The following is a 20,503-nucleotide window of genomic DNA, read 5'->3' as shown; positions in this document are numbered from 1 at the left end:
GGTATTGTCTCTTTCCTCTAGTTTCCAATTTTGGAATACGTCAGTGTAACTTGCATGATGTTACATGATTCATATAATATTAAGCAGAATTAATATTGCGTTTTTTTAGTATCATTTTCTTATTTTTAAGAACAAAAAACATAGAAGGTATTTAATTATACCCTTTGTATTTGCTTTATACACATTATAATGCTTTTTCTATTTTTTACTTTTCTCATTCTGTCCCTTTATTCATAATTTTAAGGACTGGTATAAAGTATACCTATATACTCTGATAATTATTTTCATGTGATATAGATTTTTGCTGGTTTAAAAGGAATATAATCGAATCGTATTACAAATTCAATTATTTCGCATGTTCATTAAAAATGGATAATTAATCACATTCTTATTGTACGAACGAAGAATTTCCAAATGTACGACCGTATCTCTGTATATTTTCAAAATTTTTGTACATGAATCAATAGCCTAAACTAATTATACCGCGGAATATTTCACACAGTATACGTATTATACATACGATTCTTAATTATAATCCTCGAATTCCTTAATGAAGATATATTTATGATAATTTGAAAAAGGGAATTTGTCATGATTTTATAGCTTGGTGCCACCTAAGTAATGCATATTCATAGGACATTAAGTTCGGGAACTAGGGAACAGAAAATGGGGAGGTCTTCTTTGAATATCTTTTATTTTTTTAATAGCGACGTTAATCTTCGTGTATCGTGTCGCGATTAGTTGCTCCATTAGCAACGTATGAATACAAAGCATAAGATTAAGAAATTTTTCATGTCTGAAGAAATATATTTCTCCGAATCACACTTTTACACGAGCACCGCAAGAATTCTTCGAACTCTTAAATTATATCTTTCTTCACAACTTCTGTCATTCGGATATTTTCTAAATTCCAAACAATTTGTACATTATTTTATAAACAAATCTTATATTATATTGCATATATAATAGAACACGTACTGTGCGATCAGTGAGACGTCCCCTATTCCAAATAATTATCAAACGCATGGAGAATCTAGCGATAGAGTCCACGCGCCAATTTTTCTGGAAACTTTCATTTCCAAACCTACCACGGCCTATTTTCTCTTCCTTCCTTAGGAAAATACGCGATATTTCAAATTTCCTGCAATGACATTAATCTTTGACTATTATATCGTAATGAAATAACATTGATTAATGTGTTTGTGTATTGTAGTGAGTTTAATCCAAGGATTAAAACTTGGTAGGAAAGCTAATGGATTCTACATAATGAATAATCATTGTCAATCAGTAGCATAACGAAACTACCTCGCCTTTGCAAGATTAATGAGCCATTGGTAAGTACATAATCATAACCAAAGTCGGAACACGTTGCTGGCGTATGTGCGTTTCTACAATCCCGTTCATAAGTATTGGAACATATTTCGTTTCATACAATCGATCATGATCTGTATTCGTGCAAGATAATTACGCGAAGGTTTGTAAAAACTTTGTAAAATTCGCAAGAGAAATGTGAGCAACATTAATTACGAGTCATGTAATGTATAGTTTACTTATCTAAAACTTCTATAATGTTTGTCTATCTTTGCGTGAGCCTCAATCTCAATCGGGTGAACTTGTGGCCACAAGTGTACGTTTCCAACAATTTAAAATATTTTGCGTACTCACCGATACGGCTATTGGATATAATCTGGTCAAACATTGACGAATCAGACTTTCATTATGTGCAAGATACATAAAATAAAGCTTGAACAACGTGATAACACATTTTGTTCATACAACTTTCTATTAAATCGTGCGAATCGTTAGTTTGGTATTTATAAAACTGATAAATAATTTTACGAATAAAAATTCTTCTCTTTATTCTTCGGAAAATATGAAATAAAATTCTTTGCTTTTGCGAAATATAATTTGAACGAAATTTTGTACAGACTTCCGATGTAAATACAGTGCTCAGTTAACAATTTCCTCTTCGTTGCGAGAGGAATGATTTGTTTTCGTTTAATTATAGTAATTTAGTATTCTTTCGGCTTTCTATTTCCCTCTTCTAATCTTCTCCTCTTTACTTTTTGAATACCTAATACATCGTAGTATAATCTATGAATTAACGTAGGATATACAAACGTTCTAATCCTTATGATAAATTGATTTTTGGCGGTACTGCAACTTGTGAGTTCTGCATAATAAAATAAATTAGTAATGGTTAGCAGGATAATCCATCAACAAGTTCTCTTAAACCTGTTAGGTAATGGATCAACGTTATCGGTTATGGTCGTTATGGTACACCGTTTCCTCGATTAATATCTTCTCACCAGTAAACGCTTTTTTAAAGCACGATTCTCATGTTTGTTTTGTACTTTCAAATACGTAATATTTATTCCATATCTGAATTGTTGTATGAGATGTTTCTCGAGAAGTTGTATCCTTCGTGCGCAAACAATTTTGGTATTCGATTTAGTGTTGTAGGAAAATTTCGACTGGAAGCATCGAAGGAAAGATCAAACTTTAGATAACTTTTTCCTTTCGTATCTGCTTGTTTTATTGTCTCTTTTTTTTTCTTTTTTTACTGTAAAACCAATCAGAACTTATTCTGTAAATTTCGAACGTAATGAAATTAATGTTTGTTGTCCAGATGTATTTCTGCTTTGAATACGTATTTTGACATAAATAAAAAATATTTGATATCTCCATGGTAGTTTGCTTCAATTTACCTTTTAGAAGATTTATCCATCGTTTATAGTTTCAGAAATCGTCTCGATAATTCAACTATAATCTTTTCACACGGTAATGATTAATATAATTATAAATATAATTAACGTTGTATTTTATATTTTCAGTCCAAAGCCTATTTGAAACAGTTTTCAAACGAATAAAAGATGTAAAAGCTTGCTGGTATGATGTTTTTATTTTTCGTTTTTCATTTTTCTATCCCTGTCGGTGCCAATAATTTTGTGACTCACGGTAATTCTCCGCTTCTCGCCAACAAGGAGAAAACAATTTTCCAATTTGAAGGGAAATTGAAACTGAACACCGGCCTCAGTTCGCAAATTAAAAACGCAAGTGAGAGAACGCGCGCACAGTGTAGCTATCTCGATGTAGATAAATTATTGTTGATCCTGACACGTTGATCTGCTCACGGGCACACATCGATCGTAGTCTCTGATTACAATTCGATCTCGCCAGCCATCGAGACTTTTTAAAAAGTACGTTAAATTCGATAGCGCGCGAGCCACACGATTAGTTTTCACTGCAGTGACTGAGATTTAGAGTCGTTCGAGATTCCTCTGATTCTGATATGCGCTTAAATTAACGATGCATACGATGCATACGATACGAGAAAGCATTATCACATTATCAGAGTTATCAGAGACTCGGTCGTTAAGAAGAAACCCATAGAAACAAAATTAAAATGAAAGTTCGAATAGAGTGACGGAAATTAAAGTAAACGCAATAAGGAATTGAAAATATGTTTTCTGTTGTGGATGAAGCTATTTGTAGACTACGGTTGTCTATGCACCGATGGAAAACTGAAATTGTTGTAATTAGACTTATATAATTATATACGTGATATTAAACTCGTCGTTTATCCATTTGTCATGTAAGAAATCGTTTCATGGATGATACCGTTTTAATCACGAACGTACAAAGTTGCAATACGATTTAAAATTACGATGATTTGTTCGTGTCTTTCAAAGGTTAAAACCTGTTCTCGAGATAAATGTCTTAAGGATATATTCACTTAACCTCAGGGTTAAGGTGCGATGCGTACGATAAAACCTTAATCGAGACTGGGTCGTTTCAGTTAGTTACAGACATATCGCGGTTCAATTTGTTCCACTACTAGCAAACTGAACTATCAATCTTCTTTCGATAGGTCATTGCTTAATTAATCGTAAATTATAACGTCGCCTTAAGTCCTTAAAATCCTATGATAGATTCTGCTATATGTATCTAGGTATTCTTCTTGATTTCTTATATTGCAATTAATACTATTACCCTTTTTAAAATTATATGTATTATTTCTTTTTAATTGTAAAAAATATACAAAAATATTCGAAGTAAATTTGAGTTTATATACGTAGCTTGAAATATCTTGTATATAATACTACCTGTATGTATCTGTTCTTGAAATTTTTGTTTCATAAGTCTGCTTTTTGGGCAGTGAGGACATAATGCTCGGATAATTACAGCAACTTGTACTATTAAGAAAGTGAAAAAGAGTTCAAGGCAGTAATTTCAGACGCTATTTTACAGTATTATTAATCCTTCTCGCTAATGACCGCAATAATCATCAGTGACGATTAACACAAAAATAAGCAAGGAGAAAATTCCTACCTAATTTGCTTCGCTCTAACACCTAATCTTTTTTTTTTCATATGACAGCTCTTCAGTTCAGATATCCTCTTTTCATCTTTTAATGTCCAAACCAGAATTTATATCTACCGTATCTTTTTAATTTTAACAAAATATCTTCCAATTAACGTGTACGGAATATCTCGTTTTATTATTCCATCTATAGAAGCAAAGCATCTTTTTCAATGTTTCTAATTCAAACGCGAAACGTACTATACGCATACTCGTTTAATCGTTTAATAATGTTATCAAACAGGAATGAAATGGTTTCACGTGAATTTCCAAGAAGGAAAAATCTCACCCTATCTAGCGTTACAGATCGCGAACGGTAGGAAAACAACGATACACATAACTAAGCCGGGAATGTTCTCAAACGTTCAAAGGGGATTTGGGAAAGATACCTTCGCAGATACCTACTCGATGAGGATTAGGAAGTGATTTGCAGGCGATTCCCGATAGCGACGGAAACACGAAAGCCGGAATTTATCGTGATCGCAGAGAGTTCTCGTAGTCATGAAGTTTCGAGGGGTGTTATCTCGCGCGTGCACCACCTATGCACGAACTATCAGTTTTCATGAACATGTTTATGACGCAAATAAGCGTCCTACCCCCTCTGAACCCTTCGGTGTTCCAATCGAAACATATGTTTCGTGATGCTCATTAACCTCGTTCCGACTTGGCCGCGCTTAAATCTGTAAACGGAGCATTTAAAGTTACCATCGGCCACGCTGGTGAAATGTATTTTGTCTATCGAACGCATTAACTTTCGAACGGATTCTCATCGATAATGCTTATCACGGAGTTATAAAATTAGGAGCTCGCGATTTGTTCGCGTGAAGTAATTTTCAATTGAAACTCTCAAGTAACCACTGTTTACAAGGACGAGTATCATATACCTAGAAACGGAGCCATTTTATGAAAGGTACCTTGTAATGATTGCAAGTTGCAGAGAGACTGGGTCGAATCAAAATTCCTCCGAATGAAAGTTTCCTTTCTTTTAATTCGCATACCGTATTCAAGATTGGAACAGTTTCGATACCAAGAGTCGATAGTGGAAGCTTTTATGAACGTTGATTTAATACAGAAGCCATTGAGTAAGATCCTCTTGTACAAAAATTGATTAATTAATAGTACTAGTAAATTGAAAAGGTACGAGTTATAGATTATAGGCTTCTCTTTTATGAGTCACATTAATAAGTTGCTCGAGACATGTGATTGTTCGACGACGACGAAATACGTGTTTATTCCAATGTTGCTGTGAGTTTTACGTGAGTTTTCCACGTATCGCTTGCATTCGTATGTTTCTAAAAATTCTTTACATTATGTGTGTCTTACGATACGTATATATTTTTTTTTTTTTTATTTTATTTTGGTTATTTTACAATTTGTCCTTGCGGACATTTGGTAAAGTGTTATATCTTGTTGGTGAAGAAAAAAAAAATATAAATAAAAAATAATATAGCATGTGGGCGGCTACCCCCAGCGGGGTACCAGCTTCGTTTTTTTTTCTAAGTTATATCTTTTATGAGGTCTATTGGGTGTTTCCTTTTTAGTCTTCTTGCGATGTTTGTTGTGTTGCACGTTTCAGCTGCCAGCTGGTTCGGGTGTGTTTCTATTCTTGTTCTGTATCTTGTTGCGAATCTGGTAATCTACTCCTTGACCGTTGGTATTCCGAGGTCTTTCCTTATGTCCTTACGATACATATAGACAATTAATTCATTCAACGATTTATCACTTGATTATTTAATATATTTCAAGAATGGAGGAATTTTTGGAACTATGTGCAATACATAAAAGCTATGAATTTTAAGAATGCGTGTAGACAGTGAAGTTCCTGGGTGGTAGTGGCGCGTTCACGTGCAGGAACGCATATCTATATGAGGCTGAGTCTTTTTACAGGAAAGTACTGTATGATGAATGAGAATTTTAGAAAGAGGAGGAGCGCCTTTATAGAACGTAAACGAGTGAAGTGCCTATCCAGTAAATTTAGGAAGTACGAATTTCACTAGACGTAGAGTCTTACGCTTGAGTTCACTGTATCGCTAATATCTATTTAACGCGTACTAAATTAAAAGTGTTTTTTAGTTACGCCAAATTGAAACGTTCTACTTTTAGGACTTTTTCGACTTTTCCACAATTCGTTCAGACGCGAAAGATTAAACGATTTCGAGATCGTAAAAGATGCAACAAGTTTTCGTTCTGACGAGGAATTCGAAGACTTTTACAAAAGAGGCATGACGCAATACCCACATCGCTGTATATTGCAAATGGAATTTCTTCGAAGTACGATGATTAATCGTTAGATAAAAAGAACAAGTGATAAGAAGATAGCAAAGCTATACGGTCAGGTACATATTTCGAAATGACAGTTGTCAAGGAACGAAAAACAATTTGTATAGAGGTACAGGTGGATACAGAAGTACCGAAGAAGCACAAACGTGTAAATAATGGGGAATTTGTATTATCACTGACAATGAAACTAAGGGTCGTATCACTGTATCATCGGTGCACAATATCTTGCCTTTACAATGACTTGGCGAAGACTGACAGAGATTAATGGAAACTAATAATTCTCTACTCCATGTTTATAAAGACAAACACGAATATTAGTACTAGGTCGTAAGAAGATTTATCGATCGATCTGAATAAATTAGAAATAGAATGACAGTCGCGTGATTTTTAAAATCAATTACGAGGAAAGTTCCGATAGTACGCATATAGATGTTTTATACAGGCGGAATCTCGAAGGCGTTAATAAATAAAAATCCTGTATTCCGAGAGAAATTCCAAACACAAGCAACGCAGATAAAACGCCTAAAATCCTCATAACCGTATTTCTCGGTATGTCGGCATAAATATTTTATAGGAGAAAATCTGGTTTGTCGAAGATTCTCCAAAGCAATCTGACCCTAAAACACCATGAATATTAACCAATTCGCATGATATTGCGAGATGAGAGAATTACGGTCGTCATCGACCTATAAAACATATTAATTTCGCAAGCGTTTAGAGTGGAATAAGCGAAGAGGTCGGCTCGCCCCGGATCTTATATAACGCGGCAATTTTCAAGAATTTCAACACCTCGCGTTCGGCGTTAGTTCCTTTACTAATAAAAACCTGTCTCAGAAAATGATTTAGTCGGAACACGGCTCTCGAAGACGTTCTCGCGGCAACGGTATATTACCAGCTTTATTAAAAACGGACGAGAACACCGTTCAAATTCCATATATACAAGCTGTCGTTGAACCGGCGCGAATTCGCGTCACCTTGTCGATCCTTCCAAGATATTGCATGTCCTGTACTGCGGTGATTACGACGATGGCGGCTCATTAGCCCCGCCGCCGCTAAATCATAATGATCTCAACGCGTAGTGCGTGGTGGAGAACGCGCGAGGAAGAGGCGAGAAGAAGACCCGATCCGACCGAACGGACCGTAGGAAACCGAGAGAGAAAAGCAAAGATGGACGTAGCGCCAGCCGAGACGAGGACAGATTGACGAGCGAGACAGAAAGGTGAAACGCGAGCGTGCCCGAAGTCGACCGAGTAGCCGCGAAGGCAGCCGAACCGGCTTGCGGTGGTCCTTCACGCTATTCAATGGTTTCAGTACCGAGCCGCCACGGGTCAGGACTCGACGTGGTTCTATCACGTGGGGGATTTGTTGTAAACTCGTATTCGAGTACGATCACAGTGGCATTGTGTGATCTATGAATTAAAATCGTGCCGAGACAACGTGATCTCGGCTTCTGCGTGCCGTCACGTTTCTCATCTGTCTCGCTCGATCGATGACCCGTCCAACAAGACCGATAGCGAAGACAGACTGACACGAAGCATCTTGTCTTGTCCTTTTAGAAATGTAAATGATCGATCACGGTGAATATGCTGGACAATGTGATGGTATTGTGTACGGAAGACGATCCGCCGACGGTGCCTGACTTCCTGCAACGATCGTTAAGAAGACTTACACACGTGTTTACGCTGCGATAAATGCAAAATACAGCTAGTCTGGAAATTCATTTAGATTCGATTCACTGTACGAGACAAAAGAGGAAAAGAAGAGAAGAAGATCAAATAAAATATAACTAGAAACAAAGTTTCGTGTTTGGAGGAATAATTTGCGGAGAGTCGGGTTCATAAATCTGATTGCGATACTCGTGGACGTCGGGTGACCGAGTAATTAACTTAGTAACGTTCGCGGACTCAATTTCGTTGACTGATTAATATCGATACGCAGGGATTTAATTACGAGGACCGCACGAATCCCGGGTGGATGCCTCTGCTGTGCGAATGTCCTTCCGTGTACGCGCCCCTCGAGTAGCGACGCGAGTAACGAGCCGTGAGATAGGGGCAAACCGACGAGTTCATTCGGAGCTAGTGGTGCAGTAAACTAGACTCGTGTCCGGAGCGTTACTTGCGGTTCAGTGCGACCCGTTTCGAAGTCGACCAATTCTCGCGAAACTGGCAATTCGAACTTTGAATTTTGAACGAATTCGTGATCGTCGTTCTGCGCTTTTCCTGCTTTCTCCTCGCAATAACCTTGCGTATTCGATACGAAAAATATCCGGAAGCTCGACGTAGCTCCACCCACGCTACAGTTCGAGGACAAGACGGTCTATCGAAGTCTATCGGACGTGGATGGTTTTGTGCGAGCGCAGTACGATTTCTCAGTGACGTTAGAACGAGTCAAACGTGTCCCTTCATTCTCATACTTGACGTGCTTCGCTACAGATCACACTGCCGCCTTTTCCACGATTTTTACGCACAGTGTCTCGATTTCGTCGATTTCGTTACTGCCGAATTTCAATTTCTTCGAATTCACCATTGAATTTGTTCATCAAGCTCGACGATCGAAGATATAGCGTCATTAACGACATATACATCGATCTTGAACTTAGACCGTAATTCGACAAACTCGTGTCTCTCGGAAGTGCGTACAAGTTTCGAATTTTACGGAGATTTTATTACTCAGCCTGACGTCACATTAATATTTAACATGGTTCACGTTTTACGGCGAGTGCATCGAAAGACACAAAGTTTCACCTAACGCTTCTAACTGCCATCGAAATCCGACCGCACACATTTTCTAGCGAATTTTCTCAAGAAGAATCTGCCAACTCTGCGACGCAGCTATCCCATCCTGATATCCAACGAACTTAGTACCAGTTAGAAAGTTGCTGGAAACTTCTTGGCTAACAATCGCGCGAGAAACCATCACAACGTTCGAACACCTCTCGTTCAGTTACTATCTTACAAGTGGATTAATTGAGACTCCCTTGGAAGGTGATCTCGCCACCGTAATTGGAACGAGTACTCGAACGGAAGGTTACAAGATCAATTGGTTCGTCGAGTCGTTGGAAGAAAGACTCGGGGAAGAAAAGACTCTCGGGGATAGCAGAGGGAAGCTTTGGTTCGTAGTGTGTTGTACGCCGATTAAATGGTCGACGACCAAATCATTGATCACAGTTGAAATCTCCGATCGAGTGACAAAAGTGGTGATCGGCGAGGGTGTAGCGAGGAGTCGAGGAGGACAGAAAGGCGTTGAGAGGATGTCGACGACGGCGGCGCAATGCAGCAGTGGCGGCAACATCGGCAACAAGAAGGAGAACACCGACTGCACCGGTCGCGGCAGCAGCAACAGCAGCTGCAATTAGTGCCGGTTCACGACGATCGTGAGACTAGGTAACCGCTGAAAAGGCGGCGAGCGCGGGGGCGGCTAGGTCGGTCGGGGTGTTGGTTCGACGGTGTGTGTGCCAAGAGTGCGCGAAAAGGAGACAAAATGTGGTGGTGGAGGTGCCGGTGGAGTGTCGCGACTACGACCACGGTGTTCGTGTTGGGGATTGCCACGGTGTGCTCGCAGCTGGAGATATCTGATCTGGATAAGCCAAGTAAGTTGTACACTGTTATTATTATTTATATCTGATCCCACCACGCTGCAGGATAATCAACGCCTTTGTCTCCGTTACTCGAAATTTTTTGGCAACTTTTGACGAAGTACGAAGCCAAATACGACGACAAAAAAGTCTCGTGTTTAACTCGTCATGGTTCAAGTATCGAAATAATAGGTAAAATTAGTATAGGCAACGTTATTCAAGCAAGTTATTGTTTTGTCAAGTTACAAAACGTGTATTATAGAAGCTGGTTGCGTAGGACGAAGGTAGAAAATGAATTTTTAACATTCGAAACATATAGGTTATCATAGCTGTATAGAAAATTTCTTCTTTCGTAAACTCGTAGAATCTAGTAAGGAAGAAAATATCGAACGAATTCTCGAAATTCCTTTTCATAAATAGCATATGGAATTTATAGAATTTAACGATACAAGTTTACTACAAAGGAATTACGAGTGAAATGTTACGTTCATACAAGTTTGGTCTTCAATGGGTAAACTCATTGAGTATTCGTATAAGGAATACGTACTTAGCTTGTTGCATTCTACGTTGAACGAAGGGACATCTTATAGAAATTACCATTAAGCCAAGCAAAAAGAAATACATAGAGACAATGATTCGATCGTTAACTGCGCAGTTGGAAACCAAATTACAAAAGAAAAATAAAAAAAAGCAGACGAAGGAAAAGATACGTATTATCCGGATTGTGGTATAAGCTTGAGCACCTTGCTTTCGAATTACGTCGTATGAGAATCAATTAATTAAATTTGTCAGAGAAATTTGAAAGATCAAAGGGCAACGAGAGAAATTAAAGTATACGTGCGTATACACGGCACACCTATAGCTATTCAAAGTGAAGTCATGTTATAAAAAAGATGAACATCCGTTCACTTTTGTTTTTGTTTCGACATTTCAGTGAGCGGACATTTGGCACTTAGCTTTCACGCTTGAGAAATTGTATTACTCTGCAGATTTGATTTCAAGCATGTGTACGTATGTACACGTATTTCGTGGTATTTTTAATGATCGATAAGTTTAACGGAGTATGGCCATCGAAATATCGGAATTAGTAAAGTATAAGCTAAACAATTGTTTTTTGATTTATCGAAGAAAATATGCTTGAAATATTTTGTTCCTGCGATCTTGGTCTCAATTTTAAGTTTTTTTAAGGCTTTTCGTTGTCGCGAAACCTCAAGACTCAGCTCGAGACTTGAATCAGTAATGTGTCAAATATGTATATTTAAAACACTTAACAACTGCTCATCGACAACCTTCAAATTTGAAGAGAGGAGTTGTTATAAGTAAATAAATATGCATATAAAGTATTTTTTATTCGAATAATAAATTATAATAACTTGGTACGTGTGCGAGGGTCTCGCGGTCTTCCGGAGGCCTGCGGGCCATCGACTAAGAAACATCGTCTTAAGTCAATCTCTTTGTGGAGAAGTTTTCTTGGTAACGATTTTTATAACATCTGTCTTTCTCTACGAGATAATTTATCGCTTGACTTTCAAATTTATCAATTCCGTTTCTATCGTTTCTAAATTTAAAAAAAATTAATATTTCGTGTGTAATTTGTATAACTCGCATAAAAGTTAAAAAGTAAGGTCTTTTAAAATGTTAAAGTTAATATTGTAGTATAGTTGGAACGAAATATTTTTATAAGCTGAATATATCATCAAAATAATTAGAGTAGGTATTACGATTTAATATTCCGTTTTAATAATATTCTATTAGAATACCAGTTATTATAAACTTCCGTTCACTGATAAATTCTGATATCCCTGCGGAATTATACTTACGTCAAAGTTACTGTACGAAATCTTAATTCAAAAGTCAATATTGATTATCGAGTTATGTCAGGCATCGAAAGGAGCATAATTTATGTAGTTAATGCAAGTCACCGTCTGTGGAGCTTGAAAGTTTCCTCAACAGTTGGTATTTTAGGAACATCGACGTTAATTATGCTATGAAATTCCATCTTTTAAACAAAACGTAATGGTAAACAATGAAGATACATTTTCTTAACGTTCAACCTTGCTTACATCGAAAAAGCAATAACTGCATCCACAACATTTTTCTACCGTTGCTTTTTCTACATAGCTGCACATACTTGCAGTGTATCGAATATTGTATTTCGATAAGCTCGCAACTATTGTACAACTACAACGTCAAATACTTTTATTGTTCGTATATCTCGTTAAAATTTTAATTACAAGTTCGTATATCGACTTGTCTGGAAAGTTATATAAGCGATATTTCAAATACTTCGAAGCAAACGAAAATTTACGTATCTTTCGGAGAGGAAGTTTTATTGTATTTGGTAAATTTTTATGGAAATTGTAATATTTCGAAGATGAAGGAAATTGAAATTTTCGAAATGTAATATTTTTCTTCTTTCAAAAATGAAAAAGACTCACTGAAACGACGATATATAAAATGCGCGATGTTTCAGAAAGTCTTTTCCTCTTTCTAAAGACGAGAACTTTGGCCATAAGTTGCAAGACGCCCTTTAAAAAGCTACCTTCCATCGATCAAAGCATTAATTGCAAATAATTCAGAACGTATCGTGCAAGAAATAACAGAAAAATTGTAAAAGAAGAAGACGTCTTACTTGCTTACAATATACGTAGCTCCGCGTTTATCTAAAAAATCGATCCTTCCAAGCAACACAATAAATATATAATTATTATTTCCTCGTAATTCTTTAGAATAAATGTTTCCATTTTTAAGAGGAGAAATTCTTTATTTAAATCGATTTCTTTCCATCGGAACCGCGATATTATTGCTTTCAAAAAATCATCAGAGTAGAAGCTTTGCCTTTGTAATATTTACTCAGCGAAAACGAAAAATCATACGTAGAATTTTAGCATAAACGTTCAGCCATGTAAAAGCGAGATTCACCGCGTTGCAAAACGATATTGCGTACCATGGAGAAACATTTATAGTATCTATTTTCCATTGAAATAAATTTCTCATTGCGTGTTCTGCGTGAGAGTAAAAAATAGCCAGGCTGTTCTTTGATTGATTTAATCTCCATTCTCTATGGATAATGACAAGTCGAGGACTTGGATAAATGCACTTTATGCAATCCACGTGTACGGATATGCGTGAATTCCTGAGTTCCACGTTGAAGCCTGCAAGATGACGGAGACTAAGAAAACGTTTCTCAGAAATTGCTGACAGGTTCGCGGTCGCGCTTCTCTCATAGGGAAATTATTCGTGATCGAGGCGAAGGCGACAAAATAAACGTTGTACTGGATGAAACGCTGCGAGATCTCGTAAATGTCAGAACCCTTAACTGATCGCGTTGAATTTGGATTTTACCACCTAACGCGAGCGTCGATCGAACGTTTAATGGCAACACGTTTCTATCCGGCACGGTTTCAAGTTGATAAAGAAGCTAAAAATTACATTCGAAACGCGACCAGCTTTTGATAGTATTCTTATCTAGCGCAATTGCTAAAGCTACTAACTAACCGATTTCTCAATACCGAATGTAATTTAAAGCGTTAATATCACAGTGAATAGTTTCATTTCGAATGTTTTATTGGTGGAAGGACGCAACGTCGGATAAGAATTTCCAATAAAGCTGGATATTTGGTCGTTTCCCGTACGTAATGGAGTAGGCCCTCCTTTGTCACAGAAAATTAATATTAAAGCCTACAATCCGTACGTAGATGTAATAAAAATGTAGAACGAAAGCCGCGTTATCGATTAGAGTGGACAGTGTGGAACAAGCTAAGTCGAAGGAACGGAATGACAGTTAAACTAGTTTAATTAAACCGCTGCTCTAAGCCCCTTCTGAATTTATCGTCAAATGACAAAGGAAAAGAAATTCCCGGTCCACTGAGAGAAAAGGAGAGGCAGAAAAAAATTGGAATTTCAATAGCGAAGTTCAGCTTTCTGGGCTGTAAGACGGAAAATAATGTGGCACCGACTTCGCAACTTCCCAAACTTCCTTGTAAAAGTTCTCTATTTATTAAAACGGCCCTTTCCTTCGCGAACCCTTTAATCATTGCCTTCTCCCTCTCCTCTTCGTTCTTTCTTTTCCATTGTTACTTTTATGATTTAATTATTCGTTGCAAGCGGCTATCGTTGAATGACAATTGTTACAATCAAATATCTAGTATTTGCATCGATACGAAGCTACAATTGGTTGGATAAAGGAGTTTTTCAATAGGATTCCAGCTATGTAATATAGTAAGATCTCATATCCCGGATGTTATTACGCTTCACGCGCTTAATAATATTTATTTTCTATAAAAAATCAAACGTAAGTATTCTTTGTATCTAATACCCGACACGCAGAGAATCTTTGTAACAAGGAAAGATTTGTGTTCTTGAGTCGTTCGTTCCGAATTCTTCGTTATACGACTACAGCGTTAAACGGTTAGGGAGAATTCATTTTTCGATAGAATGTCGGGGAGCATCGGACAAACTCTGTGAATTGTGGAAAGAAAAAATACAATTTTAACTCGGTATAGGGAAACAAACGTTGCTCGAAGCGAATTAATATACTACGATACAAGCTTCGTAGTGAATTCGAAAGTGGTTAATTGCGATTGCAATTGCCGATCGCGTTGCAGTTACAAAACTGTGCTATGACCGTGTGTGATCGAATGTTATCCCCGTGTTTCAGCCGGGTTTGTCGAACATTTGTTTCAACAGGTGCTTGCAAGGATGAAAAACAGAACGCGTGGTGACTTTTTCGTTCGTATGTCCTGTTAATTAATAGTTTTTACGCCGGTTTACGTACAGAAGGACGTCAGCGATATCCAATATGAGGTTTCCAAAACATTGAATAATTCGTTTTGATTCGTATTGAGAAAAATAACGAGCAGATACGGTGATCGTTGGTTGTTCGTACCTTTGCAGCGATTATTAGTGGCGGGCTCAAATACGTCGCGAATAGATTAGAAGATTCACAGCGTTCATACTCCGATTCAGATTTGCAAGTTTGTACACATCGAACTTGATCTGATCGCTTTACGGATCATTTGATATTCGAGTAGCGATATTCGGGAATCGTAGAAAGCGAAGGCTAGAAATTTTACAGGTTTTCACGGCAAATAGACACGGTACCGTTAGAAGACGTCCCAGTTCTCTGATATTCTGGCGCCGTGATTAATTTCTCAATAAATTTCGATTAAATTTTGTGGTCATTCAACAAGTAAGCCAAGCAGGTAGTTTACGGCTGGAAATAACTAGTCTTAGATTTATGAGTCTTGTAAAGATCGAGTCGATGATACGCAATGTAATTCGGAATACAGCAAAACGATTTAGCGATATGCAGGCGGTTTCCCGCAACGTAAACAAACATTTTTAGAAAATATACGCCTGAAAATTAGCACGAATCGTTTATTTGCTCGATAATGACGTTATGTTCTATCCAATCTTAATAGTAAAGTACAGTTACGTTGATATTCGGACGTAACATCATCTGTGTACGTATTTGTTGCATAGTATCAGAGGATACGAGGAAATTTAAACGTCATGTTTAATTTTATTCTGCAAAAATATGAATAATAAAATTAACATCGACAACGAGGTCTTCCTTTATCGTCTCATCGACGTTCTTCTATGCTTAAAATTACTATTGTATATGTGTCGTGCTATTTCAATTTATGTGATAGTAAAGCGAATCTGTATGAACGTACGAATAGCTACTCACCGCCATATTCATCTGGTTTACTACCTCTGCTACAAAATATTGTCTGATCTCTCTTTCATATGACGTCGTGACTGTTTTTTAATTTTTACGCTATCCGTAACTCGTAAAAAAATGATACATCGAGACCGTACGAAGGAAAGGTCGTAAATGGCTGACAATCACTGGTTGAAGTTTCTTTGCTTGTTCGAGGAGGAAAGGTCGCTCTTCGATCCATTTCCATTAACGCTCATTTCACATCGACCGAGTTTCGCCGCATATTTGCCTGCGATTTTCAAAGACGTGCCCCTTTTTTATCCGCAAGCTTTTACACGACTGCCGCGTGGTAAAACGCACAGAAATCTCTGTGCAGGACGCTGTATCGTGGAAAACCGCGGCGCAGCCACCCGAACGCCTCCATTGAAGACCATCTAACGTCGAAAACCACCGAGGGAAAACGTATCTGTGGTTCCTTTACCGCTGACTAACGGTTTGAACGGTCTAAATAGAGGATTAAAAGCGCAGATGGTTTTGCTTCTCCTTTCGCGAAATGCGCTACGTCTGTTTCTTTTTTCCTTTATATGCGTTCGTACGTACGTAGCGTGATCGAACAGCGAAAAGTGCGAGTAGTACTTTGATGAGCGCGGTATTAAAACACGGAGGATTTCATATCTGGCATTCCATCTTTATTTCCAGTGCTAGAGCCGGGTAGAATGTATCGTTATCAGAAAACCTTCATTTCGAACATAGATATACAGACAGTCACGAAAATCTATATATATGTATATAGCTAACGAATTTTACGTATTTGACTTAGCAGAAAAAGTAAGAACACCTTTTGTCAGCGAATTATTTATACTTGCGTATCCATACGATTATTATTAATTTCATTTCGTGGAGAAAGTAAGAAATTTGGAGCATTTATCTGATAATAATCTTTCACTTTGTATCTACCAGCCTGATATTCGATATAAAAATGACACGTTTTTTAATAAAACTCAGCACGATACGTAATTCAATTTAGAAAACAGCGTGAACTCCACGTAGGTGCAGATAATTAATACCTGTTTTCGGTCACCCCATACCACACGATCTATAGAAATCCGTTTCACTACTTACATGCGCTATTTATCAGGAGGATTCAGTCATGGCTTTCAAACGTATTAACGCGGCACGACCTCCGGCCGGGTGATAAATTCCGTTCAAACACGTTCACAAGGATGAGAGCGGCGCATTCTGTGCGTCCTGGTGACTGGTCGAAGAGTCGATGACACTCGAAAACGGCAATTGCAGCATCGCGCGGCCGAACGCTCATGGTAATTAATTTTTTGCGTGCGACTCTCGTGAGCGAAGGAACCGCGGAATGACCACGAAATCGGTCTAATGGCTGGTCATTTGTCATTTTACGAACGGCGGAAGGCGGAAGCCTTTTGCACATCCTCGACGAAAGACAAACGATAATTTGCACTCCGTCCACCTTCGTAAGTACACACTTTCCGACCTGTACGACTTAATGGAAACACGAGTAATGTTGCTCACGAACTTCGTACCCGATAAATGACGCAGCCTTTTTCGTTTACTTCCGTAACACGCACTGCTTCTGACATTTTTATCTGAAATCTGACGATGGTAGATTCGAGAGGTTGAGTTTAAACGTCGTTGTCGATCGAGGTAGATCGAGAACGAGGTGGACATTCCAGGTTTGTTTAGGTTTCTGTCGTTGGATTATGATAGGTCTGAAGGAACGTGGTTTGGGATATTTGGAAACTCTTGAAAATGTCTCTTGGTAGTCACTTTAAATCGTACAAGTGTTTACATGAGTTTTCTCTCTCTTTTCTTTTTTTTTTGATGAATGTTATTGATTTTCATAATTTATGAGAACGATAAGAAAAAGATGGAAGGACATGTTAGCTTTAGTAAATCAGGCTAACGATTATGCGTGTGCATGTTTCTCGGTGTTATGTCACTTGAATATACGTAAGTTATAAGATTTAAGAATTGTGTTTGACTTTTAGTTTTCTTATCCGTTTCTAAAAGGCCTATAGATTGATTTCAACGAACGTATTCTCCGCAACTAGATTTGCAAGTTTATCGTAATTGCAATCCTAGTATAATTATTCTCTACGGATCGTTAACATCGTAGATATTCTCAATAACGACAATCTTAAGAGTCTAACTAGCTGACACCTTCTATCGCAATAGCTAGCCAACACCGATAACTTGAGCGATACAGAAAGCACAGATTAGTACTATTTATATGGTCTTTACACGCTAGTTGCACTCGGCGTATACGTTTCCGTCCAATGATATCTGCTAATAGAAACACACGTGAAACACACACGAGGCAATAGTTGAAAAACAGAAACGCGAATCGTTCGTGTTGTTGGTCACGTCGCGCGTACTACACGTGAGTTACGAAATACACGACGGAGAATTTTTCCGAGGAATTTTTATCCTCTTTTTTTGTCTCTGTTCGTCGTTCGAACCCAAGCTGGCTTTAACAGCCGCGATTAAACGTCGCAGCATCTCCCGGTCGATACGGAAAAACCGAAAATAAAAGCGGAATCGACGGTGTATACGCGACTTGGTCGGCACGAACCGTTTGATCTAGGTTTTTGTGAAAATAGTACGCTATTCCTGTAGTGTAAAACGCGAGTGGGCGGTCAAGTGACATGGCGTGTTCTGTTTATTGAACGGCGTGCGTCCCATCTAGAGAGCTCTTAATTTGAATGTGCTCGTAGAAAAGGGGCATACCGCTGCAACGTCTCTTGTCACGAATTACGCTTTCCTGCCCTCTCAGCGGGCAAAGAACACGTTGCCCTCCGTCGCGTCGCGTGAAAGACGATACCACGCCGCGGAATGTCGCTGCATCATTCATCAAATCTGAAAGCTGTTCTCACGTAAGATCCATGAGACTAATTTTGATCGATCGTCGAATCGTATCGTAAGAAATTTCGCTTATAAAATTATTCTCCCTTTGTCCGAATTGGACTTTTTGCGTGCAAACTTCGGGACAAACTTAACGTATGTTGTTACGCGAAGAAACTTGGCGAAAATTTCGATTTGAAAATTATTAGTACAGAGCATGGGGCGTAATCTATATCTATTTCTGATAACGATATATATGCAATATACATCGTATCGGTGATTTACTTTTCTCAGGAATATTTTTAAATTGACGGGTCTTGCGATTATTTCTGAGATTCCATCGTATCGAGTAGAAGTCCAGTTCTATACAGACCGGTTCAGAGAAAATCCACTTACTATAAATAGAGAGTGTATATACATAATTCATAAATCATAATGCAATAACGTACCAGGTTGCGTAATAAGTTTGCATCTTTTTAACCAGTGACAAATAAGAACTAGCTAATCAACGACGTAGGAGTCCAACGTTATCCATCTGTCTCTGCATTCGAGTAAATAACGCTCAGCAATATAACACCGCGATTGTTTAAACCGACGGTTCTATGTCACGTGTTTTCACAATTTGCCAGACAGTTTATTCAATTAAGTCACGATGCGTGCATCAAAACGTTCGTCAAATTACGGGGATTACACGAATTACGCGTAATCGTCGTATCCCTGTGGTTCGTAACGAATGTTTCGATGGAACCCCCTGTCAAGGATCGAGTGCGCGTCTCTGTATTATTATAATTCATTATGTGCCACGCAATTATGTCGCTCGCGACCAATGTTCGCGTTCCGCGTATCTCACGGGTGTTGGCGTGGTTGATGGTGAAAATGGGGAGTATCACACCCGCGGGTCTCGTTTCGCAAAACTGTGATGCAGGTAACAAGTGGATCCACTTCGCTGTCCCTATACCGCCTAGCTAAACCCGTAATCCAGACTATGCTGGAATTTTTCGCGAATTTTCCCTAGTGCGCCGTGAGCAGTCGAACGTTGCCCATTTGCGCAGTAATCGTGCAGATTTCATTGTGTTTCGATGCTTAAATATTTACTAAACTCATTGCTCTTATGTTTTCACCGACATTAAGGGAAACCTTCAACGTGGACTACGTTTATCGTAACTTTACGTTTGCATAATTACAAACTTTCATAAATATGTACGAGTGTCGTACAAAATATGCGCGTATATCGTAAAAATCGTTAAGAATAACTGGAGTAAACTTAAAACGCAGCTACTATTTTCCTTGATTTCAGAATCACATTTTAAACATTTCAAACATTTTCCCTGGCAAACGTTAATTTGTTTGGCGATCGTTACCCGAAGCGTTTACAAATTTCATTTTTCTCGCACCACTGTCGATATTTACTAAATATCCATAATTTGCAGAATTAATTAATCTTAGCAAGCTGATAACTTCAATTTTCGCCTTCGCCCTTGCTGGTCAAAGCTGCGTTAGCTGCGGTATAGGAAACGAGATTACATTAAATTTTAATTAGATCTATTTATTCGAATCTCATTAACAGATCCATGTCAAAGAGACGCGCAGTTGCTACTTTGTATTCATGAAATCCTCTTATAGCAGGCTATCAATTTCAATCAGTCACGCGTTCTAGCTATCGCTAGTGGAAGATTCGATCGCAGATCTTTTCTCCTCGACGAATACGACACCGAGCTGCATCCCTCCTTTTGTTATTCTCGTTTAACGGT

At 38.1% G+C, this 20,503-nt stretch overlaps 1 protein-coding gene across 2 annotated transcripts in view; it reads left to right on the top strand.

Annotated features, from left to right (window-relative positions):
- The window catches only part of LOC132912965 (hemicentin-2-like), a 214,994-nt gene that overhangs the window by 36,474 nt on the left and 158,017 nt on the right, over window positions 1–20,503 (top strand). The window contains exon 1 of one of the 2 annotated variants that reach the window (XM_060970817.1): window positions 7,944–10,231. The exons of the other annotated variant lie outside the window; for it this stretch is intronic. Coding sequence (XP_060826800.1) covers window positions 10,123–10,231 — 109 coding nt within the window. The 5' untranslated portion in view covers window positions 7,944–10,122. Of the gene's footprint in view, window positions 1–7,943; window positions 10,232–20,503 lie in introns of those variants that run through there. 2 annotated transcript variants of the gene reach the window in all.

This window comes from Bombus pascuorum, chromosome 12 (genome assembly GCF_905332965.1).
Source record: "Bombus pascuorum chromosome 12, iyBomPasc1.1, whole genome shotgun sequence".
Lineage (NCBI taxonomy): Eukaryota > Metazoa > Arthropoda > Insecta > Hymenoptera > Apidae > Bombus > Bombus pascuorum.
The sequence above is the reverse complement of the archived record's forward strand: the minus strand, read 5'-3'. Positions and strand labels throughout refer to the sequence as shown.